The sequence below is a fragment of the Carettochelys insculpta genome, chromosome 6, assembly GCF_033958435.1.
Source record: "Carettochelys insculpta isolate YL-2023 chromosome 6, ASM3395843v1, whole genome shotgun sequence".
Classification (NCBI taxonomy): domain Eukaryota; kingdom Metazoa; phylum Chordata; order Testudines; family Carettochelyidae; genus Carettochelys; species Carettochelys insculpta.
Window position 1 is genome coordinate 81,305,923 of NC_134142.1, and position 27,152 is coordinate 81,333,074.

Below are 27,152 nucleotides of genomic sequence, written 5' to 3' on the forward strand. Positions count from 1 at the left end.
CATGTAATTATCAAGTGATTCATCCATATCATTTCGTCCATTCCCAGCTTTTAGCAAACAGGCTGGGAATACCATCCTTGCCAATCCTGGCTAATAGTCATTCATGGGTCTGTCTACCCTCCATGAATTCTCAATGTATAACGTATAGTCACAGCTAATTTGCTAAGTTTTCTAAATGCTTCCCAAGTTTGGAAGATAAGCATCCATCTTAATGAAGAATTATTTTTAAACACAAAATATGTTTTAATAGCCTTGCTCAATTTCAAAAACTTCTCTAAAACAGAGGACTTTTTTGAGAATGTTAGATAATAAGCTTTCTTAAGAAACATATTCATCTAAATCATCCCTCTCATCTTCATTAGGTCTTTGGCTTGAAACTTATTCTTTCAGCCTCTCATCATCTGTCTGCTATTTTTTTCCATCATGAAACTCCTTGACTTTTAAAAAATATGCCTTACTTCATCCAAAAGGTCGATGAAGATGAAGCATAACAATGCACACACTATCAACAAAGGTCAAGTTGATGAAGTTTTAACACTAGCTTTCCTCTGTATCTTCAGCATCACTCAAGCTCCAGTCTCACCTCTGTTTTTCAAATTTTTTCATTCAGTAACCTGCTTTTTTCCATCTAGGGGAAAAATTCCAGAAATATGCATTCATTGCTAAAATATAATGCTAAAAATGTTACAGAAAAATTATTTCTGTTAACCCAAGTTAGTGGAAAGAAATTAAAACAAGTAACGCTCACTCTTTATCAAAACCACCATCAGAATACCTGTCCGTCTACAGCTACCATTGTAGTACCAAAATGTCACTCAAGCATTGATGAATTTATCTTCACAACATCCACATGAATAAATAAAGCATCATTGCCTCTATTTTACAGAAGAGAACAAAGGCACAGTGGGAGGCTAAGAGTGGCTTTCCCAAGATCACAAAGAAAGTCTCTGTCACAGCCAGGAAGTTCAGATCTCTTGAATCTGAATATGCTAAAGTGCATAAGCCACGAGACAATCCTTCCTTCCTTGGACTGTCTCATCCAGCTACTTTTCAGCAACATTCCATTTTCTTCCTATACTGAGACAACTGGGAAACAACGCTGTCCATCCTTGATGAGAAAATAATGTGGAGCTGAGCATTAATCACGTAGCGAGGACATTGCAACAGTTGAGTAATGGGCTGCGCGTAGGTGGATCCCTTTTCAGTATAATAATTTATACTCTTCTGTATCTTTCTCTCTTTCTCATACTGCGTACAATATTTTTTAAAACAGAGAATAAACTATGCATAGAAAAATGTAATACCTCTTTTAGATACAGAAGAAGTGGACAAAACCCCAATATTGAAAAGCAACACTTCTGGAATAAATTGGAACATTTGAATTACCCTACTGACTGCTTTGATGTTAACATCTTTACAAAGTTGAAGAACCATTAGAAATCATTTGGAAACAGGGGGTGATAAAATGACATGCTCAATAGGGATAGGCAGTTGATTCATTTTCAGCAACTGCTTGAACCTCATCAGCTTGACATTTTCAAACCAGCATTGGTTGTAAAGGCAGAAAGGGAAAAAAGAAACTATGGGAAGGGACCTGTTTTAAGATTACCACCATATTAAGTACAGAGCTACCACAAGGTTTAAATTTTATGAAGTCTTTTCAGTTTTGTCTAATAACCATACATCTTGAAAACATTAAAGAATGCTACATAAAACTAAAACTCACGATATCTCATTTAGTGTTCAAATGCAAGCAACAGAGCACACAGAGCCATTCAGAAAAGGGATTGTAAAAATGGCTTTAAACCATATTTGTATTCTTACAATCCTGGCACAACAGGAGCTGTGCCAGTGCCTACCACAACTGAGGCTTTGCCAGCACAGTCTTGCACTAGGTTGTTAAACTATGTGGATGCTTATTTCAATATGAGTGGCTTGTTTTGGTTTACTTTGAATCTGTTTCTGACGAACTAAACTGAAACAAACCTGATATGAATTGAAATAAGAATCTCCTAATGGTCCTTTGAATCAGTTATCTAAGTAAGCTTAAAATCCCATTTTACATGAAACCCTGCAAATTTATATGTGACAAATCTTCAAGCAACTTCAAGGCTGCTCTAAATTACATGCACCCCAAGAGGCTGTTACAGGGGATAGCCCCAAACATCCTCCTTTCCTCTTGGCCCTCCTCCACTTGCTGCAGAAAGGGGGCATGGTATATGAGAGGAAGGCCTATGCAGGGGATCTTTATGTTGAGGTGATCCTCCTGTGAGTAGCTACACCAGCTTTAGCACCTCTTTGCACTGGTGACACAGTGCTCAGCAGCCCGGATGAAAGTGAGAATCTGGTTCTTTCTGGCATGCACATGTGTTTATAAATTTTTGTGTAATCTATCCAAAACTGATCAGTGTAATCTATCCAAAATCCTACTTAGAACACACCTATGATCCAGGTAAAGTACTTCTATTCAATTTTCTAATACAAAGTACTCTTTGAAAAACAATTCCACTTTTTTCCTATTCACATTTTAAAAAATGGAAGAAAAAAATAGAATATGTCTCTATCAACTGCACATTCAACCTTCTGATAGCATTTCACATAAAACCAGATTTAACTATTCTTTACAGGATTTTATTTAAGATTTAAACATTTCATATCAATGGTTACTAAAGCTTTTTATTTTTCCTAGTTTATAAATACGTTACTTACCAATATCTGTCTCTTTGTGATTTTTGATATATTCAGCCAGCTCAAAATTTCCTGCTATGATGGCTACCTAAAGGATTGCAAAATAGCTCGAATTAATATGTGCTCAGAATCATGCACCATGCAATTATATATGTTACATTATACAGAGATAGATATTGGTACACACAACATAAATTTATTGTTCTATATAACAAAATGAGATGGGATAAAGTAAATTTATTTTGCATCTTTGACCCTCTCTCCACCAAGCAGATACGATTATATTTATGTTACCATAATGCAAAGAAACAGGAATCTTGTATCACAAACATGGACAAAGAAGTGAATGCTTTAATGGGAGCAGGTAATAAAATGGAGCCCAGCCATGACCACTTCTTTCAACCCAGAACTGTGAAGAGGAGACTCATCATTAGAGAGCCTAAGTGATGTCTCTCCTCCCCTGCCACGTGAGCTTGGGAGAAAGCTGCAAAGAAAGGTGAGACAGACACCACCACGAATAGAAGCAAAAGCAAACAAAGCAAGGGTCTTTGCTCCTTTGAAGAACTTCCTTCAGTTTTGACTGGACTTTCTCTGCTCTGTGCTGGTTGACTGTTTGCTCCAACCAACTCCATCTCCCTCTGTCTCACAGTCTCTTCATCTCAGCATCACTCCCCTGTCCCCCACACCATCCTTTAATGTCCCCTCTTCCTTCCCTTTAACTGAACCCTGCCTCTTGAAGCCCACCCAAAAACTAAAAATAAATATAACATAATGGAACTAACATGACATATGCCATCATCACATCAGTGTGAAGTTCTGTATCTTGGGGGAAAATCACCTGTAACCCCCTATTTATTCCTCATTTTTATATCACTGTGATATAAAAGCATGTAAAGCATGGCCTGGTAAGGTATCAGGGAAAACTTATAATCTGCTCAAAGCCATTTATCTACCCGTGTATGTGTATCATCAATGCAATAAAGTTATGAGAATGTGTTCTGTGGCTCTCATTAAAATGTGCTATAAGTTGTGGAATCAAGCAGGTATTAGATCCCTAGGGGTTAAACAGCTATCAACAGCCATTGTCCAGAAAAGGAGTTACAAATGCAATAGCTCATCTGATGAGAACACAACACAGGAATTGGTCAACTTGACGCAGCAATGTCCCCAGACATGCATCGGCTTGTGCCCAACTCCCCAAGCATTCATGCAATCTGGCTACATGTTGGGCTATACATGCGGTTGTGCTAGGTGATAACAGTGCCTGGAAGAGTTGCCACTAGTCACTAGCAAGGCATTATATGAAAGCACCCAGACTGGAGAGAGTAAAGGGGGCAGAAGTGTCCCTGGTCCCAGGCTGTATCTCCAGGGAGATACCACCGCAGCATGTTATAACTCCTTCCTGCACCATGTGTCTGACTTGTCTGTTCAAATTGTAAGTTCTTCAGGGCAAAGACATCATTGTGTTGTCTGGCTCTCTGCATGCCCTGGACCCCCGCCCCCCGGCTACTCCTAAAAGCAGCCACCCCGTGTTCCTTCAGCCCCTAAGTGAGGGAGACGTCGCATGCTGACCTCACCCCAGGCAATTCACCGGTCTCATTGGTTGCAAACGGCCACTAATGGGAGCTGCAGTGGCAGCACCTGCAGGCAGGGGCAGCATGCAGAGCCTCCATGCCTTCCCCTGCCACCAACCGGGACCACAGGGAAGTACCAGCTGCTTCTAGGCATGGGGCCAGGGCAGGCAGGGAGCCTATCTTAGCCCCGCTATGCCACCAATAGGAGCTGCCTGAGGTAACAGATGCCTTACTGGAGCCTGCACCCCTCACACTCCCTGCATTTCAACTCCCCTGCCCCCTCCTACACCCAAAATCCCTTCAAAAGTCTGCATCCCACACCCTCTCCTGCACCACTCACTGCATCAACCTCCCTCCTTCCTTTGCTCTTCCTCATTCTTACTCACAGGAGGGAGTGGAAGAGCAAATGAAGGAGGGGGGGCTGATGGAGTCAGTGGAGGTAGGGCCAAAGAGAAGGGGCCAGGAAGTGGAATGACCTTGGGGAAGGGGCAGAGCAAGGATTTAGAAAATTAGCAAAGGGGTCTAGAGCCAGTGCTCCAGCCCAAGTCCAAATGTTTATATTACAATTAAAACAGAACTTGAGCCCAAGCTCCCTGAACATACTGACTAAATAATGCAAGTATCTCCACTGCCCTTGTATACTGATACTCACTCACACTTGTGTAACCCTTTTGCCTTTCCCCACTCTTGCCCCAATATTTTCCACCAGGGTTCTTATTGGCTCTTTACCTCAGTGACAATCACCCAATTTCCACATGGCAACCTGGCTTCTCCCCTGTTGGGAACACTGGAAGGCAGTGGCCATATTTCTTAGGAGTAGTAAAAACTGTCATATGTATTGGTTAATAGTCTCAGGGGGTAGCTGTGTTAGTCTGTAGCTTCACAAAAGAAAACAAGCAGTAGCACCTTAAAGACTAAAAAAAAATTAATTTGGTAATAAGCTAATCTGATGAAGCAGGTCTTACCCACAAAAGCTCAATACCTAATATGTGTTGGCTATAAAGCTTAGCTGAGGGAAACCTGTTGCCTCAGACCTATTACAACAATGAGAATTGGTGGCCAGTTTGAAACAGGAGAACACTTTGGAAAGACAGTGCAGAGGCAGAAGAGTTCATTCACTAACTCTGCTAACGGATAAACTGTCAGGTCGTGAAGTAAATGTTTTTCAACAAAATGACTGAGATCTTCTCAGAGTGAGAGATGTATTAAGTTTGGAGTTTATGTAGTCTATTTTTGGGGGTGTATTGTACCCAAAAAGGTGACACTCAGCAGAACAAATTCTGTAAATTGTGTACTTTTAAAAATTACACTAATTCATAATTTACTTAAAATGCCCTATTGTGTACGGTTCATGAGACTAGGGGCTAAACTGACCCATGCAAATCCCACCCTTCTTTGCCTAACAGAACAGTCCAGGACTCAGGTTTTCTCCTAAGTGTGCATACTTCCCTGCAAAGGACCAACGTCGACCAAAAGGAATACTTCCAAAAAGATCAATGGCCCTTTTTCCGACACTCAAAAGGATTTAACACTTCCATAAAGGTAGAGGGCAGTTACCTGCTTTATTCCCACCTGATAAAACTCACTACAGGTTGAATCTCTCTAATTTGTCACTCTCTCAGCCAGCAACATGCATAGTCTGGCTGTTAGCTGATGTCCGGTTATCATGGATGAGGCCAAGTTTCTCGCGATCCCATGAAGTTTGTTTCCAGCCACCTGTCCTGGCTCTCAGTGTTTTGTGCTTGTTTAGGTCTAATTTCCCAGACACGTTTTGTAAGAGCCCAGTAAGCAGTGAAGTGTCGGTAATGCTGCTAGACAATATTGGCATCCCGTGGTTTGGCAAATTCCCTGGTTCAGCACCGGTCAAGTTCCAAGGGTGCTGGACTATAGAGGTTCAAGCTGTATTCATAAGAGGCCTGAATCAGACCCTCCATTCTGCAGAGCCCTACGACAACTTCATACCAGGGGGCCTCAGTGCTGAGGAAGGTAAATGTCTCCTTTGCAGGGGAAGGGAATTTTTTAAATCTGATCACACAACATAAAACAGGAGTACCTGATTTTACGGTGCCCTGGATCCGGTGCTGTGACTTACACCAATTGGGAGTAAGTGGGTGCCAAGCTGGTCCTCAGTGGTACCAAACTAGTGCACAACTACAGATAATCAGTTCCATATGTCTTCATTGCCATTTCTAAGGAGCCTCTGAAGACTTTCAGGCAATTAATCATTAAAAATCCTGTTTTCCTGTATCACTTGATTGAACTGCGCGTGAATTGAAAATCTGAACTTTCTGAATGCTTCAAGGATGCTGGGCAAGTACCTCTGGAACTGCATTTATGGTTGGTACGAGTTGGAGAATACAAGTATGTCTGTATTTTGAAGAAGAAATACAAGAAACTAAATTGATCTTTTGCACAATAAAATAAAACAGAAGAGGAAACTTAGAGCAATAGGACATTAATGGACCGTCACTATTATTTTTCACTTCTGTTATCACTGTATTGGCCCCTGTTGGCTTCCTCTTACAATGCCTTAAATAAACAAATCATATTAGCTCCTTAGTATCAACAGCCAGGTTTTTGTGCCAGGTTATGTGCTCAAATATAATGCAGTGGACATGGCAACAGGCTGATGTTTACTCAAACTGGTTAACTCCCAGCCAAGAAGTTTAGCTATATTACATATCGTTAAGAGCCTACCATATTCACAGCCATGAAAAGTACACCACAGACCATGAAATCTGGTACCCTCCCCCCAGATAATCTGGCCTTTTGCGTGCTTTTAACTTATATTATACAGATTTCACAGGTGAGACTAGAGTAGCTTAAATTGGGGGTCCTGACCCAAAAGAAATTTGCAGAAGGGTTTCAAGAGTATTTCAGGGGGTTGCATTATTGTCCCCTTTTCTTCTGTGCTGCCTTTAGAGATGTGCTGCCTGAGAACAGTGGCTGCTGGCTGGGCACCCTGTTCTGAAAGCAGCTCCATGCCAGCAGCTGTACAGAAGTAAGGGTGGCAATACCATAGCTTTGAGAACAACAAGAAGTCCTGTGGTACCTTATAGAATAACAGATATTTTGGAGCATAAGCTTCTGTTGGCAGAGACCTGCTTCATCAGATGCATGAGTGCCACTCATGCATCTGATGAAGCAGGTCTTTGCCCACAAAAGTTTATTCACCAAAATATCTGTTATTCTGTAAGGTGCCACAGGACTTCTTGTTGTTCGTGAAGATACAGACTAACACGGCTACCTCTCTGATATTTAATACCATAGCTTGTCATGCCTTACTTCTGGATTGCTGCTGGCAGCGGCTATGCCTTCAATGCTGGGCTCCTGCTCAGCAGCCAGCTGTCTCCAGCTGTCCAATGCTTTCAGCAGCAGCAATTGCTATCTGGGTGAGGACCCTGCAGTTACAACACTGTGAAATTTCAGATTTAAATAACTGAAATAAGGAAATGTTATTTTTAAAATCCTTTGACCATGAAATCCACCAGAATGGGTCATGCATTTAGTACAGCCCTATTTATAGTAGCACTTAGATCAGCAATAGGTAATGTAAGTTAGTGAATGAGCCTTGTGAGTGGCCCTCCTTCATCTCATGCAAGCTTGTTATAACCAAGATGGTCTTCTGGGATAGGGTTGGTTTAGCTAACTGCACCTGCATATCTAGAATTTGCAGTGTGCGTGGCAACTGACTTGTATCTGTGCTTTGATTGGATGCAGAGGGAGTGCATGGATCCTACATTCAATGTTGTGTGCATCACTTCACATGCCCTTACTTTACGTGCATGTCACTTTAGCAATACTGATGTAGGGAATGTGGCAGAAGGAAAACAATGCTGCTGAAGGCTGGGAGGAATGTGTCTCCCAGAGGTCATCTGCATGAGAACGCAAAGGGCTGCAGGTGTGATACTGAGGCTGGGAGGAATGTGTCTCCCAGTGATCATTTGCATGAGAATGCAAAGGTGTGCATGTGTGATACCTTTTCAGGCAAAGCCTAATGGGTAGCAAGTAAGCCATGAGATTTGGTCTATTGTAAACATGTAGCTGTAAAATCACAATTTAAGCTGACACTTAGTGCGGGAGTTGTGAGATCTCACCAATGCTCTGGGTTGTTGTGGGGGACAGGGCAGTCGCCATAGCTGCATAAGACATTGATTAAACAGGGCTCCCTCGTTTAAAGCATTGTAAAGGAGGAGGGAAGGGATACTGGGTGAGCCAGCTTGTTGAGTGCCTTGGCCCTGCCTATGCGTTGGCCATATAACTATAAGACTGGCTTGACTAACCCTCCCCCCATGTTGAAAGATAGAGCTGGACACTAGGGCAGGGTTGTGAAACCCCACACTAGAAATACCAAGAGCTGAAATCACAGAGTGGCAGCTGGAGCCATGCAGAGCTGAAATCACAGGGCTTTGCCTCAGGGCGATCCCAAGCAGTGGGGTTGGGAGTGATGAGGCTGGCTGGTAGGAGGAACGACGGCGACCAGTAGGAGGAGTGGCAGACAACAGCGACTCGCGGGCGGCTGGTAGGAGGAGCAGCGGACAACAGCGACCAGAAGGCAGCCGGTGGCAGTAAGGGGGACTGCAGACAAGTGGACAGCTAGTACTGCCCTGGTGATGTATCTGTGGGCTTTGGGTTTGGGACTGCACCGCAGAAGGTACACCCTGTAACTGTGTGTGGGGTAAAGGGCCAAGAGCCCCAGCAAGAGACTTGGTTCTACTGCATATGGGGATGGTATCTTGGTAAAGGGGTTGTCTCTTCTTTGCCTAGATATACTGCATCTGTCACTGTAACCTTGGGGTAGGTTATGGTCATTAAACAAGCCATTTCTATCTCAGACTCTGTGCTTGTGAGCGGGGGAGAACCGGCCACTGGTTGGGGGCTCGAGCCGGTTGGTTGTATCCTTGACAGGAAAACCCCACAGGAGTTGAACCCAGCCCTTCTGGCAGGCATCTGGCATTAATATAAGGGTTACACTGATAAGAAAAAAAGACTCTGTGGACAGAAACAAGCAGAATCTGTCAATCCTGCAGAACCCTGATGGGGTACATGCAGCCTGGGGGGCCACAGATTGCCCACGAGTGACTTAAATACTAAGCTGACAGACACGATAAGAAACCTTAATATACTCAGCAGAGAGATAATGAACCATAAATCAATCACTGTTGTAATGATTTAAATCATTATGGGACCCCATCTATCAAGACACAGAAATGCCAACAGTAGCAAGAACTGCAGAATCTATGCTCAATTTGGAGACTGTACAGGGAGAAAATGAGGACCTTGGAGATACTGCCAGCAAGAGCAAGAACTTATGACTAGCACAGGACACAGTGTAACAACAGTGGTATCAGAACCTGATATTGAACTTCTTGATAAGAACAGTGTTACTCAAATTCAGTCATTTTTCAAAGTTAGGTTTTTTTCAGATTCCAAGTAATATCCTGAAAGGTGCTGAAAATTGTGCTTTTTTTTCCACTCGTCTGCTGACAAAAACTCTTCCAAATGAAGAGATCTACACAAGAGACTGGCTCTGCCGGAGCATGGAAAAGCAGTGTACATGTGTACACTGGAAAAGCATGTGTACAGTGTTTCATTTTCAACAGTAATATTTCAAATGAATCAGTCCTGTCTGTAAAGTATAGCAGAGTACAAGCAGTCAATCTTGAGCAAAATTCAAACATTATTTTCTCCAGTTGTAGCCACCACACACTAACTCTTGTGGGTGTTGATTTCACCAAATCACACAAGAAAGCAACCACACACTTTGGAACAATCCAGTAACTGAATGTCTTCAGTAGCAGTCCTCCAAAGTGGGAAATTCTGAAGCAGCATCTGCCTGTTTCCCTTCACAGCATGTCAAAGACTAGATGGTCAGCATGAATTGATTACGTTAAACAAGTTGCACAGCATTTGAACCCTGTGAGAAAGGCTTTAAGTGAACTTGAATCTCTTAATCTCACAGCACAGGTTTGCACTGAGCTTAAATCAACTCAGAAGTATACATTCAAATCCGAATGTATTTCAGTGTCGTCCATGCGGATAAAGCTGCTAAAAATGATCCACAAAACTAATCTTGTAACTGAAGCATGTAGTGCTACATTAGATGTTGAGAGTGGTAACATTGAACAACTTTCTAAAGATGTTCAAAAGATTCATGATCAATGGAATGTAATTCTTTCTGAGTCCAGGGAATTGATATTTCAAACAACAAATTGATATTTCATCTAAGTTTTCCACCAAGTACAGCCTAACATTTCAATCTGAAGCAGAAAGGTGCTATCAAGCCAATGCTTTATTTGTTATTATTGACACCATCAAATCTGGTTTTACATGTCAATTTGATTCACTGAAACAAATTTGCACCCTTTTTGGATTCCTTTGGGAGTTCAGAGAACTAAGTGATGAAGATCTACGTTCAGGGGATGACAGTACAACAATGAAACTTCAAGAGACTTCTGTAGTGAGATTGTCTTCCTGAAACACACACATTCCACCAACTTCAGATCAGACTTCAACCCTAAAGAACTGCTTCAGAAAATATTTGATCTCAGCCTGTCGACTGATTTACTAAGAGCACAATTGCACTACGTATTTTTGTCTGTCTCCCTGCATCAATGGCTTCAGGTGAATGCACATTCAGTGGGTTAAAACAAGTGAAGAACTACTATCATTCTACAAGTATCAGAGGGTAGTCGTGTTAGTCTGGATCTGTAGAGCAACGAAGGGTCCTGTGGCACCTTATAGACTAACAGAAAAGTTTAGAGCATGAGCTTTCGTGAGTTAACTCACTTCTTCAGATGCATCTGAAGAAGTGAGTTAACTCACGAAAGCTCATGCTCTAAACTTTTCTGTTAGTCTATAAGGTGCCACAGGACCCTTCATTGCTCTATCATTCTACAGTGGGACAAAGGCGTATTAATGGGCTCACACAGCTTAACATTGATAATGATGTTGCACGTAAATCAGATTTTTCTTCAATTATAAACAAGTTTGCACACAACAAAGCCAGAAAAGCATTTCTAAAATAAAGAGTTTTGCTCGCAGTGGAAACTCACAATTAAAGTGACATTTTAGTATACACGCTATTGGTATAGTGACTAAATTATTAACAAATAAACGTCTCAAATGTTCATTTTCATATATTCTTTTGGTTTTAGTATGACCCTGTATATGAAAAATTAGATATGTTGGGAGCTTGCAGCTGGGCTGGGGCCTATAAATGCAAAGTGGCCCAAGCTACTGTCGTTCTCTGAGAAATCATGATTGTACAATATACTTCAGTTTGCATTATATTGGCAGGATTGATTCCCATGGGTTTATCCCCTTTGATGTGCTTAGTGTCTTGGAAGTTTCTTTATGTTATAACTCAGTGACAACATTTTTATTCAGCATCACCTCTTATTAAAATGTTCGATTCAAATAGGCAATTCAGAAGGGAAATGAAACTGTATTAATGAACAGACATGTTACTGAAATGACAGACTCTGATGTGTGGCAGTAAATCTCAAAGTGTACATGCAAATATGCTGTTTAACAAGCAAACATGTTTTATTACTCAAAAGAGATATTTATGTCAGATAGCTAAAAGACAAAGAATAGATGAGGGAATTATTTCTGTGTTTGCTGCTGAACCCATCATTCATCTTTGTTTTAATATACTTCTGTGTGGCTACAACACTATATCAAATGCCAATGACAGAAATTAAGACGACCATATAAATTTTTAAAGATATCATGAAAAAGCAAATAAAATACAATATAATTCATAGCAATAACATCATTCTGTTTTGCCTCATTTGACTCGGTGAGTGAGGATGGAATTGGCAGGAGGAAGCAAAGACAAATTTTAAAAATCCAATAGTGCAAAATTATGTAGGTTAAATTTTGAAATTCTAAACAAGTTAAAGACAGTAACAGCGTTCTTTCTCCACCAACCTTCTCCTTGAACCAAAACATGTGTTTGTATTGAGGAGAGTTCATGTCATAAAGAATGAAGCTTAATGGACTACAGCAGAATGATAGCATGGCAAGCTATCAAAGGAAGAAGGCACAATAAGATCAAACTTAAAACTAAATTCTTACTTAGAAACAGATTAAAGTTGATGGAAAGACTCCCACCAATTTTAATAGGAAGTGTGCCAGGCCCTACTGTCTATGCAATTATATTATATTTAATTCCATTTCTTTACATTTTAGGAAAATTCATTGATTACAGTTTTCATGGAAAGCAGGGGAGGTTGATTAATTTACATTTTAAACAGATTGATAACTGAATTCCAGTGGGTTGGAATTTCTAAGAATACTGCTACTTGGGAACAAGGCAGAACGTAAGACTTTTAATTTAGAGTTGTTTTTTTCTTAAGTACCAGAGGAGACCATTTCTCTACAATGAAGAAATGTTTCATTTCTAACATAAAACTAAAAGGATACTGATTTGCAGGGGTGATTTTACATTGCCAAATGTGGAAGTTTCAGCTTAATCTTAGGAAATTAGTGTATGTCCTAATGCACATGGATGCCAAACGTGTCCATAGACATTCCTTGATCCAAGAGGTTACTGTGAGCTTGTTGGCATTTCCATAATGAGATTTCCTGTTCCTGGTTCTGTCATGGTGAGTCATGTACTATAGCTGCTTTTGTACTGCATATACAGTAATCCCATTAAAATTCAGATTTTTTTTATTCTGAGTGAATATATTTTTGTTTAATACTTTTGTCCACAAGTAAGCATCTCAAGTCACATATTTAAAGTCCATCTGTAGTGGGGCAGCCATCCCCCTCCTGGAAGGAAGGGGTTGTTGCAGGCTGGAGGGAGCCTGCCAGCAGCCCAGCCAATTTGAAAAGGGCTTGGAAGCAGCCAGTCAGAGGGCAGCTTGCTGGAGTTGCCCTGAATATAAGGAGCTGCTCAGCAGAAGTGAGTCAGTTGTATCCTGAGCAAGGAGGGGCAGGACCAGTTCACAGTAAGACCAACTATCTGAGATAAAGCAATTCTGGGTAGGCTAAAAAGAGCTTGGGAGAAGCTCCCACTTGATGCCTGCCAAAGTGCTGGCCCAGATATAGAGGCCAGAAAGGTACAAGAGGTCACAAAAGAAGTGCACCAAGGATTAAGGCAGCGAAGGGAAAGAGGAGGAGGAAAGGACAAGGCTGCCACCAGAGAGTCCCTGGGCTGGGACTCAGTGAAGTGAGTGGGCCTGAGTCCCTTTCCTTCCCCCTTGTACCACACTAAAGAGTGACCAGTATGAAGTGTTGCCTGCCCATAAGATGCAGCACTAGACAGAGGCAGCAGCTGGCCACAGTGATGGGTGTGTAGAGATGAGACTGCTGAGACCCCCAGAAGCAGGAGAGAAACTGTAGTGGGCTTTGCTGGAGGGCAATGTCCTGAAGGGGATGCCATGATCCAGGAGTGACAAGGATCCTGAGACCAGAGTGTGGAGTGAGGAGGCCACGCCAGCCAGAAGGGGGGATCCTGCTAAGAAGCAAGCTAATTCTCTGAGCAGCCAGCAGCAGATGAGCTGGCCCCAAGACAGGACCATTGATCTAGAACACTGGGAAGAAAGTCTCAGGGATTTGTCCACGCAGGGGTGGGGGCATGTGTTGGGGCTCAGGAATTCTGCAGCACTCGGGGCTATGGCGCCTCCCATAGTGTGCTATTGCTCTTGAACTTCTGAAGACCATCAAATGCAGCTTGGAAAGTTTGCCACCCCAGCAATAACTTTGTTGTGTTGTTGAGATCCATTCACAGAGGGACTCTTCACACACTGATATTTTAACTCCTACAAAGAGCTGCTTCCATAGTACCATTTCCACCTATGAATCCCACAGAGGCTTCTTTGTAAGTCTGGAGCTCATTCTGATAGAACTTGGTGGAGACAATACAGGAAGAAGGAGGTAGAGCCCATTATCGCCCATCATCCTCCTTCCCAGGGGTTGGCAACCTGTGGCCCTGGGGCTGCATGCGTCTCTTTAATGAGTCATTTGTGGCTCCAGACACTGCTGCCACAGACTCCTTTGCAGTTCTCTATGAAAACCCCTGACTTGAGTCCCCTGGGCAAGGCCTGGCCACAGAGCTGCCTCAGGCAGACTCCCCACTCGACTGGCAGGTTGCCAACCCCGGAATGCGAGAGAAGTCCAGGGGTATGCATGCCTAAGCTGCACACAGCTCTTTGAGCTCTGAGCCACGGAAGCACTGTGCGCTACTCTGTGCACGCATCCCTCCCCAGTGTTTCAGGGGAGAAGCGCAAGGCAATCACAGGTCCAGTGAGTCACCAGCACTGGATTACAGCAGGTGGAGGAGGGGTTGGAGAAGGGGCTGGAGGTGTCTGGCTCTGGAGGAGGGGGAGGGTTGTGTGAAATCCAGGATGTGGGGGCTGACAGTGCCTGGCTCTGGAGGAAGTGGGGGATTGGGCTAAAGGGGGGTGGCTGGGGGTACTTAATTTTTTAAAAAGGGGTACTTCATTAAAAAAAAAAAGGTTGAGAAACACTGGTGTGGAGGGTTGATGCATACATTGCTCCTTCTTGCTTAAAAGCCTATCCCCCCAGGCCCAGGGTTTTCCTTTTCCTCATTAGCTCTCCAGTCCAGGGGTGAAAATAATGTAAACTGTCCAACTGGTACAAATCGTTGTGTGCGTGCTGGTCTTAAAATAAAAGAGTACCAAAAAGTATGGTTTGATGTTATTTATTAAGGACTGTCTCATATTCACATGCATTGGGGCTCTTGAAGTGTTGATTTTGTAACCAAATTTGAAAAAATGGCTCTTCTCGCTCTTTTGGTTGCAGACCCCTGCTCTTTCCCAATACCCATGGAGAAACCCTGGAGAAGATGACAAAGTGCTATCTTTTCCAAGAAGCTTCTTGCTAGGCATCCCATGGGTTATCACAGAGCGGAAAGGGGAAGACCCAATTAGCACAGTTCCAATGACCCATTACCAGGGATTCTTTTTTTGTGTGGCGTGGCATGCAAAGGGGCTAGAGCAAGTAAGGTGGTACAAGACACTCATGTAGATGGGATTTGGCTTCCTGAGAACCACAGTCACCCTGTGTGCATAGGTGGTGAGCCATATGGGCCTTTGGTGTTTGTGCTCAACCAATATTCAGAGTATGGGGGCTGTCTTCACCAATATTGGGAGCCACGCCTCTCCTCTGACCCCCGGCCACAGAAGAAGCCACTTGCTCCCCAAAATCTTCATTCCTGGCCCCATCCAAGAGCCCACACCTCCTGGAGCATCCTTGAGACCTGAACAGTAAAGTGGCTGCTGCTCTCTGCCCCGCTACCTCAGCCCTGAGCATCCCCCGTCCACCCCTGACACCAGAAGAGCAGCAGAGGCAGCCACAGCCATACAGTCTCAACCTGTGCGAGGGAAAAGCCACAGCGTCTCTTGATTCAAAGATGCTTTTGATATGTTCCTTCAGGTTCCAGGGTGGCTGAGGCAGCTGTATTTGCTACTCTGCTGCATCATCAACAGCCCTGGAACTTGCATGGGGCATATCAAAAGTGCATTTAAGTGTATTTAAAGCAACAGACGTTTTCCCCAGAGATGGCAGTGGATAAGCCCCAGGGCCCTTTTAAATCACCCAGGCCCCCAGGCATTTGCTCTCTTCACCCACCTTCCCATCAGAGGGCCTGGCTAGTGAATGGGGCCCCACAGCTCAAGGCTGCCAGTGAGAGAGGACTAGAGGGAAGCCTCTGGCCCCACCACTGAGGCACCCTGCCTGCTCCCCAAACTCCTCATCCTTGGCCCCACCGACAGCCACAGCGCTCACCTTCCCAAACCCCAGGCCTCTGTCCCAGCCCTGGGCCCCCTCCTGCACCTTGCAGCCCTCACCTCTTCATTCCAACCCTTTGTCTTAAACCTGAAACCCTCCCACAGCCCAAGCCCCTCATCCACAGCCCCATCCCAAAGTCCTCCTCCCCTATGCATCCCACATTTTGCAGTGCAATAAACTCTTGTGTAACTCATATTTGAGTAACCGGCACACTCAAATAACCAGCATAACTCACAGCTGAGTAGCTCTGCTCAGCAGATGTGATGTGGGAGCATGGAGAGAGCAGAGGAGCCTGCTGGCTGCACTCACACACAGCACGGAGGGATGCAGGGCAGTGCTGACTGGGCTGCCCCTAACCCTGAGGGGTGGGGCATTGCTCTGGCGCTTTGTACACAAACCCCAGCCCTGATGCTGCTTCTCTGCATACCTGCCCAGTGTCTGCTGATCAGAGGAACAGCAGTATCAGGGCTGGGGGTTGCATACAGAGCACAAAAGCAATGCCCTGCCACTCAGAGGTCCAGCCCTCTTGGCGCTGCCCTGCATCCTTCCATGCTGCATGTTAGCGCAGCTGGCAGGCTCCTCTGCTCTCCCACCCAGCATGAGCTACTCTCTATTATCCAGAATATTTGATTATTCATCAATCTCCCAGTCCCACGGATATCAAGGAGCTTACTGTATATGGAAACTGTTGAACACTTACTGTTCTCACTCCATTTTTACAAATATACATAGGCTACAAGGCAAGTGTGGCAGCCTGGGGTTTGGACCCATTCTAGGCACCACCAAAAATTATACAGACTTGGTGCTCAAGCCCCTGAGGAGCAACCATTTTACAATCCACAGAAGACTAGACCATTATATGCTGCAGGCAGAGAATACAAAGGACAGATTTGCACGATTGTCTGAGCCACTTGCAAAGGCAGGGAAATGATCCTGAGAATTACCCAAATAATCCTGTCAATTGACCTGTACTTACACGTTGCAAAGAAACAGGAAAACCTCCCACCATCACTGCCAACCTGACCTGGAGAAAAATTTCTTCTCAAACCCAAGAAATTGTCACCACAAATTACTCTGAGAAATTGCCTTCCAGGCTGTAGCAGTCCCTCCATCTTGGGCTAGTTGGCAGGCCATTCTGTTTTGCTCCATCAGACAATAAACCAAAGTTAGTTAGCTGCCCCTAGCTCAAGACTCCTTGCTAGAGCACACAACACTTACTGTCTGGGCTCTGACTCTTTGGAAGGGCAGAGCTAAGTGGTCTTTCAGGCTTAAGCCTTCTGGCTAGCTCAGGCACTAAAGACAATCTAGCTCCGATGCCCTGCGTGGGGCAAAACTCCTCCTCCTTAGCCTGAGCCTTCTGGATAGGGCAGGCAGTAATCGCAGTCTTGGGGATTGAAGCCTTCTGGCTGGGGCAAGCCACAAACAAGGCACAGGCATTCAGGCTGTAGGTGAGCAGTCTACCACTCAATCATTGGGGTTGGTGGCAGGGAGGTAGGGTGGACATTGGCTCACCCTGCTCTGCTGGGTCCCAGCCCAGTCTCTAACAGTGGTGGGGGATCATGCCAGAAAATGCCGACCTGTATTACAGCAGCACTTCCTTCTGCAGATCTCCGTCTCCTGGGGGCATGTGGTAGATGTCAGTCTTCGCAACTCTTCCCCACTCTCAGTCTCCTTGAGGGGCAGGATGCCACACAGCTCAGAGTCTGGTTGGGAGCAGTATTCCATGTGATCTGTGCACTTGTGGAGCTGACTCAGGAGAGACTCAAATGCCACACAGCTGACTAGCAGACCACCCACAGCCTGGTTTTTATTTCTACTGGTTGTGCACATTCATACATCTTGGTGCACATAAAAATATATTTTGAACAGGGATGGAGAAAATCCACATATGGGTGGAAAAGATTAGAGGGAGCATTGGCCCGGAGTCCTTCAGAGAGCTAGATATATGTCTGCCAGCTTCATTAACTCTGGCCCAAATGAGCTGAAATACCTGCCATGCTGCCTGTCCTGCCCCTCTGCTTTCAGTGTGAAGAGGGCTACACCCACCAGGGAGAGCACAGTGGGCTCAGATTTGGAGGGAGGCCACGCTGCCTCACTGCACCAGCAAATTCTGAGCATAACTTCGTTCAGCAGGAGAAAAGCTGGATTTCCAGACAAAGAACATTGCACAAGCACTAAAACAAGAACTGAGTCTGTATACAGAGTAGACTATGAGGAACAAAGATGAGAATATGAAGTTTAAGCTTTTCATGCTATGCCATTGAGAGGGAAAGGATGAGAAGCGAGTGAGACGCTGTTGCCAGAAATAATTTCTGAAACACTAGAACAGCTGCTAAAGGTGTTTATTGAGTTCTGTGACTCCAGACAGAATAGGACTTTAAAAGGAGCCTGCTATTTGACCTGACACCAAGAACCAGAAGAGAGAAAGGAAAGTCACTTATCATGTACAAGAACAGGAGTTTGATATTTGTTGGCCATCTGCACATTCCACTGATGGCACGCATGCACCTCGAGTTGCAGACATCCAAGTCTTTTTGGCCAGCAATGCCTATATGCAGTCTTCAGTCCTCATACGCTGCTGAGAGGATGTAGAAGAGATAGCTGTGCCTCCACCATTCGGGGCCTTCTCATCATGGTACCATTCAGAGAAGAGATCTGAGGCAAGGCTGAGTTGCAGAATATGCTGTAACAAGTTGTGACTCACTGCTGCAGTGCCTGCTGCTGGTCACTCAGAGTTAATTCAGTCTAACCTCAGAGTGCCATCTCCTGCTGGTGTCTTGCCTGGTGTCCATCACTTGTCCAGACTGGGTGTCCCTTCGCTCTGGGATCCCTCCTCTGGGTACTGCCCTGCAGCACTGTGTCCACACTCTGACACCTTCCCTCTGGGTAACTTGCCTGTCACAGTGCCTCCACATTCTGGTGTCCTCCCCTCCCCAGGAAACCCAACCCCAAATACCCACCTTACTTAGGTGACTGCCTGCCAGTCATCATCAGGCACCTGCCACAGGGGCAAAATGCAGTCTGAACTGACCACCCAGCAGTTAGAAGGGGTAGCTCAGTGGTTTGAGCATTAGCCTGCTAAACACAGGGTTGTGAGCTCAATCCTTGAGGCCATTTAGGGATTGGGGCAAATAGATGTCAGGGATAGTGCTTAGTCCTGCCAAAAAAGGGGCAGCGGACTGGACTAAATGACCTCCCACAGTCCCTTCCAGCTCTAGGAGATGTGTATCTCCAATTACATTGGCAGGAAGTATCGACCTTCTCCTGCCCTGGCTGTTCTTCTGTAGCCCTAGCACCTGCCTGAGCTCCCCTGGCTCACACTGCCTTCCCCCAGCACTGCTCTGTGCAACATGTGTGTCCTTGCTAACAGGGTAACTAATGTCCCCTTCCTTCCAGGGGCTTGAGCAAGACCTTCTTATTAGAGCTTAGCCAAGCCCTGATTGGCTGATTCTAGTCCCCTCTGATTGGTTCCTGGGACAGTCCTCTCCCAGGGCTGTTTTTAGTCCCTTTTATGCCTGGAGTGGGTTGATTGTCCCACTATCTATGCATAAGTATATCTTGAAAAATTCCAGTTACTGCGAAAAGCAATTAACCTTCCTTTCGCCTTCAAGTGAGTGGTCCATATGTTCATTCCACTGAAGATGACTCATAAAAGCTTTTCATATTAAGGAAGCAGGAACTCAGAATAATTAACAAAATAATGTTTGAAGGACAGCTTTCCTGAATGCAGCATCAGATGTACAGGTTTGTGGCATACTGCCAAGTGAAATGTGGATTGATGACTTATAAATGTCTTAAGTTTCTGAAGGTTTGTCTACGCTGAATAGTTATGATGGGATAACATGGGAAAAATCCACACCCCTGAAGGATGAAGTTAACCCATCCTCAACGGCACTAGATCTGTGGAAGAATTTTACTACATCTTAGCTGCGTCTACACGTGCACGCTACTTCGAAGTAGCGGCACCAACTTCGAAATAGCGCCCATCGCGTCTACACGCGTCGGGCGCTATTTCGAAGTTAACTTCGACGTTAGGCGGCGAGACGTCGAAGTCGCTAACCTCATGAGGAGATAAGAATAGCGCCCTATTTCGACATTCAACGTCGAAGTAGGGACCGTGTAGACGATCCGCGTCCCGCAACGTCGAAATTGCTGGGTCCTCCATGGCGGCCATCAGCTGGGGGGTTGAGAGATGCTCTCTCTCCAGCCCCTGCGGGGCTCTATGGTCACCGTGGGCAGCAGCCCTTAGCCCAGGGCTTCTGGCTGCTGCTGCAGCAGCTGGGGATCTATGCTGCAGGCACAGGGTCTGCAACCAGTTGTCAGCTCTGTGTATCTTGTGTTGTTTAGTGCAACTGTGTCTGGGAGGGGCCCTTTAAGGGAGCGGCTGGCTGTTGAGTCCGCCCTGTGACCCTGTCTGCAGCTGTGCCTGGCATCCCTATTTCGATGTGTGCTGCTTTGACGTGTAGACGTTCCCTCGCTGCGCCTATTTCGATGTTGGGCTGAGCAACGTCGAAGTTGAACATCGACGTTGCCGGCCCTGGAGGACGTGTAGACGTTATTCATCGAAATAGACTATTTCGATGTCGCAACATCGAAATAAGCTATTTCGATGTTGGCTGCACGTGTAGACGTAGCCCTTGACTGCAGGCTTCTGTCGACAAAACTTCTGTAGAGAGAAATTTTGTCAACAAAGCAGGCATCCAGACTGCAGCTCTCTTGGAAGAGATCTGCCAGTCGGGACCATTTTGTTGACATCCCTGTACATCTCGGTCCACAAGAAAGAAGGGATATCTCAACAGAGGGCTTTTTTCCAATATTTGACCCTGTATGGATGAGCCAAATGTCAAAAAAGCCTATCGTGACAGAACTGTCAGCAAAAGATACGCAAATACATTTGCTCATCTTTTGTAGACAGTTCCTCAAGGTCTAGACACAGCCTCAGGGAAGGAGAATACCCACAGCAATGGAAGAATCCCTTCTGTAACTGTAGTGTCTTTTAATGAAGTTAGAAATCTTACTGGATCATCTTTGTACTGAAACAGGAGAGTGTTTCATTTTTTTGCAGTAGAGAGACAAATAACTTTGCAAGATTCTAAAAGATTTTCTTCTGTTCTGGTAGTTAAGCTAATGCTATCTTTAAATATTGGAAGATGTACTAGTTGATTATGAAGGAACTCTATGCCTGCCTTTGGAAGGAATTTAAGATGTGTTCTCGTTAATACCATACATACGATTATCAACCATTAGCACTTGAACCTCTTCTGGGCAAAGCCATAGCTACCAAAAACACCAGTTTCATCAACAGATGCAGTAATGAAAATGAGTTCATAGCCTCATAGGGTGGCCCCATGAGGACTGTGAGCACTTGATTCAAGTCCTAAGGAGGGGTAACTGTTCTCTGATGGGGGAATATTTTGAAGAATCTATTCACTACCAAGTAAGCAAACACCATATGATGATGCACTGGCAAGTGCTAAGCTGAGATCATTGTCAAGTGCACTTTGACCTGACAAACTGACTGACAGATTCTTTATTCTCATTTCTGGTGAGTTTCTAAGAATCTGTGTGATTGAAGAGCAAAGAGGGATCAATGACTTCCATTGGTACCACTAAGAGAATCTCCTCCATTCTCACAGGTAAAATTTGTCTTGCTGAGTCTTTCCTACAGTTTATCAGCTCCTCCTTATGTTGGGGTATAGAAACTGCAGATGGCAAAACAAGGGGTAAAGGAACTATTGGGCCTCAACCAACCTCCCCACCACCAACACCACAAAGACAACAGATAAACAAACTGGAGGAAGAGTTAAAAGGAAGGATAACAGCTTATATATGGACAGAGCAGGGAAGGGAAAGAGCCTTTACCTTGCATCTCCTGGGAAAAAAGATTGAGAGGAGGCATAATATCTCCTTCAACAATTGCATAAGGTCCCTCCATCCCCAAGGGAAGAAAGGATGTACTTCTATCATACTTAGAGTAGGAGGTATTTCCCCCTGCTCAACTACTTCTCCCCCCTCTCTCCCCTTCCCCCCTCCAGTGTTGATTCCCTGTGTTGGGAGAGGTTTGGAAACAATCTGGCCAGAAGACCAAGACATGAGAGGAAGCATTTACTGCCTCAAGCTGGAGGGAGCTTTCACACCAGGCCTGACTGTGGAAAAAATGCCAGATGGTGAGCTTACCTCCTTCACAGCTTCCTGTCATAGGCTGCAAACTTTAGATAATAGTGAGGTGGTAAGAAATAGCCCAGAGAGGGCAGGCTTAAGCCGCTCCTGGATGTCACCTTCACAGGGCCCTATACTCAAGTCACCCCACTACAGTGAGAGTGCCCAGAGTCCCCTACCAAAGCCCCTCTTCTTCATTTTGAAGGGCCTAAACCCTGACCACTAGACAACACTACCCATGAGGAAAGACCATCACGCTCCTTAATTGGTGAAAAGCGGGGCTGTTCCACTCACAACATCAATTCAACCTCCAAGAAATGAAGTTCAGACATGCCAGACTTGGGCACAGGATCAGTCCTCTGTTCTGAGACAGTAGCTCTGGAAGCAGATATAGAGTCCTGGGCTAGGATACTGACAGATTCCATAAATATGTGAATCAGAATGGTCAGGACCATGCCGGAGTTATAAGGATAACCTTGGCTGAGTCTTGTTTAAATTTGTATGAGAGGAGTAGCCGTGTCAGTCTGTATCTGCAAAAACAACGAGCAGTCCTGTGGCTCCTCATAAATCTAAATTTACATCAGTCTTCCTGACTACAGGGCCAGAAACACATCTACTATAGACCCTTCTCTTGAGCAGAATATCTGACATTTGCAGTTGATATCATACTCAAGGTTTGGGCTAAAGTGCCTGCCGAGATTGTCTGCTAGTATGTTCCAGTCCATCCAAGTGTTGTGGAACTAGGTACACTTGATAGTTGGCATACTAATTCCAGTGTCCAACACTTTTCTGGAAGAGTAGAGAGTACTTGGTCCTATCCTGCTTGGTGATGCAAAATACCTAGTTATGCTACCAATCAGGATGGTTTGTCCTAGTCTTAAAGGACTTGTAGAACTGTGAAATCTCTTCCCACTGCAAGGTGCAAGGACCTCCTCTGACAAAAGCATGAGGACTCTTGATAATATACATCTTCATAAAAGGGGGCATGGAAGAGGAACTGGAAATAAGCAGTGTAATAATATCCATGGTCCATTGGCTGATGATGATAAGGGACCACACATTTCCTGAAATGAGTTAAGCAATTCCCACATGGGAGGTTGTTGATTCCCAGTCTCCAAAGATAGGACATACATTTCAATTGTTCCATCAAAATTAAATGTTTCTGAGACACTGAAGACCGGGGGCTTGAGTGGGAGCAGAAGGCTATCATCTGTTGTGGAAATGCTGTCATTTTCTAGGTCATTCTGAAAGCTTCTGGTGTTAGACATGGAAAAATGAAGGGGTATTGCTGTTTCATGTGCCTCCTCTTAGGTGGTGTGTTTAGATGCTGAGGGAATGCAAGGTGACATATGAGTCCTTCAGTTTGAGCAAATCCTTTTCAACTCCTCCAAAGGGCATATCTTCTGATGTGGTTTGTATTTCTCCAGGGAGAGCATAATCTCTGAAGCCATGAGGCCCAGCACATAACAAGTCATCACCATTCTCCTGGCAGTCATATCTGGCACATCCAATGCAGTTTGGAAAACTGTTCAGATTATAAGATGACCTCAGTAATCAGTGGTGTGAAGTTCTTCTGGGTGACATTGAGAAATTGCTGGCCTTTGCTGAGAGTCTTTCTACGTATGCAAGTCATATGTGGCCAGTATGGCCAAACAATTGACTACATGGAACTGTATGTTTGCAGCAGAGCAGGCTTTTCAGGAAAATATAGTCTCTCTCTCTGAATCATTGTCTGATAGTGTGGATCTATATCTTGTCTGTCATTCACCACCAGGACTAAAAGGGTGATGAGGCATGGTACATAGGATGTTTTTGGATTGTAATTTGAACATGCAGAGCAGTGTTGCAACAACAGGTATGTATCTCCAACAAATGATACATAAGGTGAGTGAAGTGAGATGTCTATAAAAAGCTTAAGAATCACTGATTTTGTTTATTAGTATCAGAGAGGTAGCCATGTTAGTCTGTATCTTTGAGAACAACAACAAGTCCTGTGGCACCTTATAAACTACTAGATATTTTGGAGCATAAGCTTTTGTGGGCAAAGATCCACTTCATCAGATGCCATGCCCCATCATCCTTTTAGACCTGGTGGTGAATGACAGACAAGATATATCTGACGAAGTGGGTCTTTGCCCATGAAAGCTGATGCTCCAAAAGATCTGGTACTCTATAAGGTGCCACAGGACTTCATGCTGATTTTGTTTATGCATGTATCAGTTTTGTATTTGAAATTATGAGTATTGGCTACTGTATTTCTAATATTTGGTCTGAAAGACATCAATGGGAGGCTTGGCCAGCCTATTGTGAAAGAACTACTAGTCAAGTGAACAGAACTGCCTGACTGACAATCCACATCTGATGAGCTTCTCTGTGAACATTCAGACCAGCATGGGAGCAATGGTGTCCACCTGTAAAGAACTGAGTCTTGCATGGACAGGTGACTCACTCATGTGACAAACTCCATCTTGGTATCTATTTCTCCACAGAAAAACAATAGAAGTCCCTTCTCATGGTGAAGGATTTATAATGGGCCACAGAAATTCCTCCATTTTTTTTTAATCTTGCTTCTCACCTCTGGAGGATCTTTGCTATGAACTGGAAGCTTGGAATAAAGGACTGATGACCTATCCTAAAGCGCATGTACTCCAGAGACTTGACTTAAGCCAGCAATTTATTTTATCACTGCTACAAGCCTGCACCAAGAACTCTGCAACTGGTGTACTTGATTCCTTTAATGATTTTAACTCTCACCTATGTTCCCGTAAACTGCATGGCTATCTATTTATCCCCACGCATGTCATCCAGCAGGCTGTGCAGGGCAGGAAGCAGTGGCAGCCAGGGATGGGCTGACCCACCTTTACCCACACTCCAACTTGCTGCAGCAGGAGTGGCCAGACCCCACAGCTCCCTGGTCCTGAGCCATCCCTCACACTTCCTTTGCCCCAGCCCCACCCCAGAGCCCGCACCCTCAGCCAGAGTCCTTGTACCACGGCCCTCTCTCACAACTAGGGTTGCCAACTCTCCTGGACCAGATGGACTAGACCATTTGTGTCATGGCATCCAGTCGGACCAAGTTGAAACCTTAGTTCCAGCCCCAAGACCCTTACCCTGCCCTACCCCAGGACCCATACTCCCCAGCCACGGCCCTTCCACCCCAAACCTTCATCCTAGCACTGAGTCCCTCAACCCCAGCCCCACCACAGAGTTTGCACACTCAGCCAGAGCCCTATCACTTCTGCATGCCCAACATTCTGCCCTGGGCCTGCCTGTGTCACACCTCACCTCCCTATTGGTGTACAGAGCAAAACTAATTCTGCCCGGTGTGGGTAAAATCAAAGGAAACACTAGCTATCACCCTTTCTTTCTCCCTTTCTGTAAATAATCCTTTAGAGTCCAAAGGCTGGCTACAGTGTTCTAAGCAAAATTTTGAGTTATAAATTGATTTAGGAATATGTCTAGCCCTTTGGGATCAGAAAAATCTTTATTTGGTGAGATTGGTTTTTATAACCTCTCACTGGTCTGAGGAGTGGTACTGTTGGTGATAAAGGAAAATTAGAATGTCTGAGGGAATTGCTTGTATGGCTTCTTGTCAGCCTGTGTGGTACATTGAAATGTTCTTTGCGGCTGGTTTAGTGTGCCTTATAGTAGAGAACCTTAAGTCTCGAGCTGTACGTAGCTCTATCTCTGTGCAATTCACCCTGAATTGACACTGTACCTCAGACACCCTCATGTTGCAGGGCATACAAAAGAAATTTGTCCCATTGAAGGCACCTGCTATTTTTTTTCTGTCCTGAGAGATGTAGGTGGTGTTTGTGGTTAAGTTCTGATCCACGATGTCCTCGTTAACCAGGAGACACAAGACCATGCACCACAGACACAGACAAATATTATAAACTGATAAGTGATACCATTTCCTGATCTCGTTTTGTGTGGAAAACAATAGATCTTAAAACTGATTTCAGTGGTACAGATTGGGCTATTGTTTGGAATAATGGGGAAAAAAATTCTTTTCTAATTTCTTTCAAATGATGCAAGAAAAAAAAGTTTACCAGATGCTACCCGACTTACCTTAACATAAAAGACTTCTGAAGCTGCATGAATGTTTGTTTATTCAGTAAACACAAAAATAGATCTAGGGCTCAATTCTTTTAGGATATATATTCTTCTGTAACATCATAGTGAAATGTGACAATTTGACAGCTACTACGCTAAGCACCGAAGCACTAACTGCACTTAGGACTTTTCAATTAATATTGAGGAAACAAAACTGAATAAGTAAGTGGAAAGCTTAAATCTCTTTATAAATCAGTTTGTAAGCTCCATGCAAATATTATAGCTATACAGCTTAAAATATGTACAAGTGAATTTTATTCTTCACTTTCAGAAATCAAAGGGCATAATCATAGGCACAGGATTTTGTACATGTACATGTATTTTAGCTTCCAACATTGCAAATACAAATTTAGCTTGTAAAATGGCATGCAATACACTAACACATTTAGTTTTCTAGTACCTCTGTTTCATTTTTTAATAGTATCATACATTGACAGCCTCTGGTTCATATTTTAACAGCATAGTTCATTGGCATTAATATAAGATACATATGGTTCAAATAGACTTACGTTTCATTTGAAAATGTGTGCACGGAAACAAACTCCAGGATTTTCTATACAAAATAATTGTTGAATCAAAGTCTAACACACCTAACTAGAAATATAAAGGCAAAAGGATACTGAGTTTCATGGTCCAGGCTGTCAGAACCACAGTGAGTTTTTTTTTCCCCCAAAAGAATATTAATGAGTTAAAACATATTATTCTAAAACATATTATTGATTTTAAAATACTGGGAGATTGAAGTTTTTGTGAGTTATTTCAGGCAGGTATGCAACCTTTTGTACATTTTAACAAAACTCAGAACAAGAAGTATCTAGAGTTCCACTATTGTGCAGCTCCATTTTTCTCTAT

The 27,152-nt window shown here is 44.1% G+C and overlaps 1 protein-coding gene across 1 annotated transcript in view; it reads right to left on the reverse strand.

Moving 5' to 3' along the window:
- Window positions 1-27,152, reverse strand: part of SHANK2 (SH3 and multiple ankyrin repeat domains 2) — a 721,067-nt gene that overhangs the window by 481,759 nt on the left and 212,156 nt on the right. Inside the window, exon 12 of the mRNA XM_074997460.1 lies at window positions 2,710-2,776. Within this exon, the coding sequence (XP_074853561.1) occupies window positions 2,710-2,776 (67 nt within the window). The remainder of the gene's footprint in view (window positions 1-2,709; window positions 2,777-27,152) is intronic.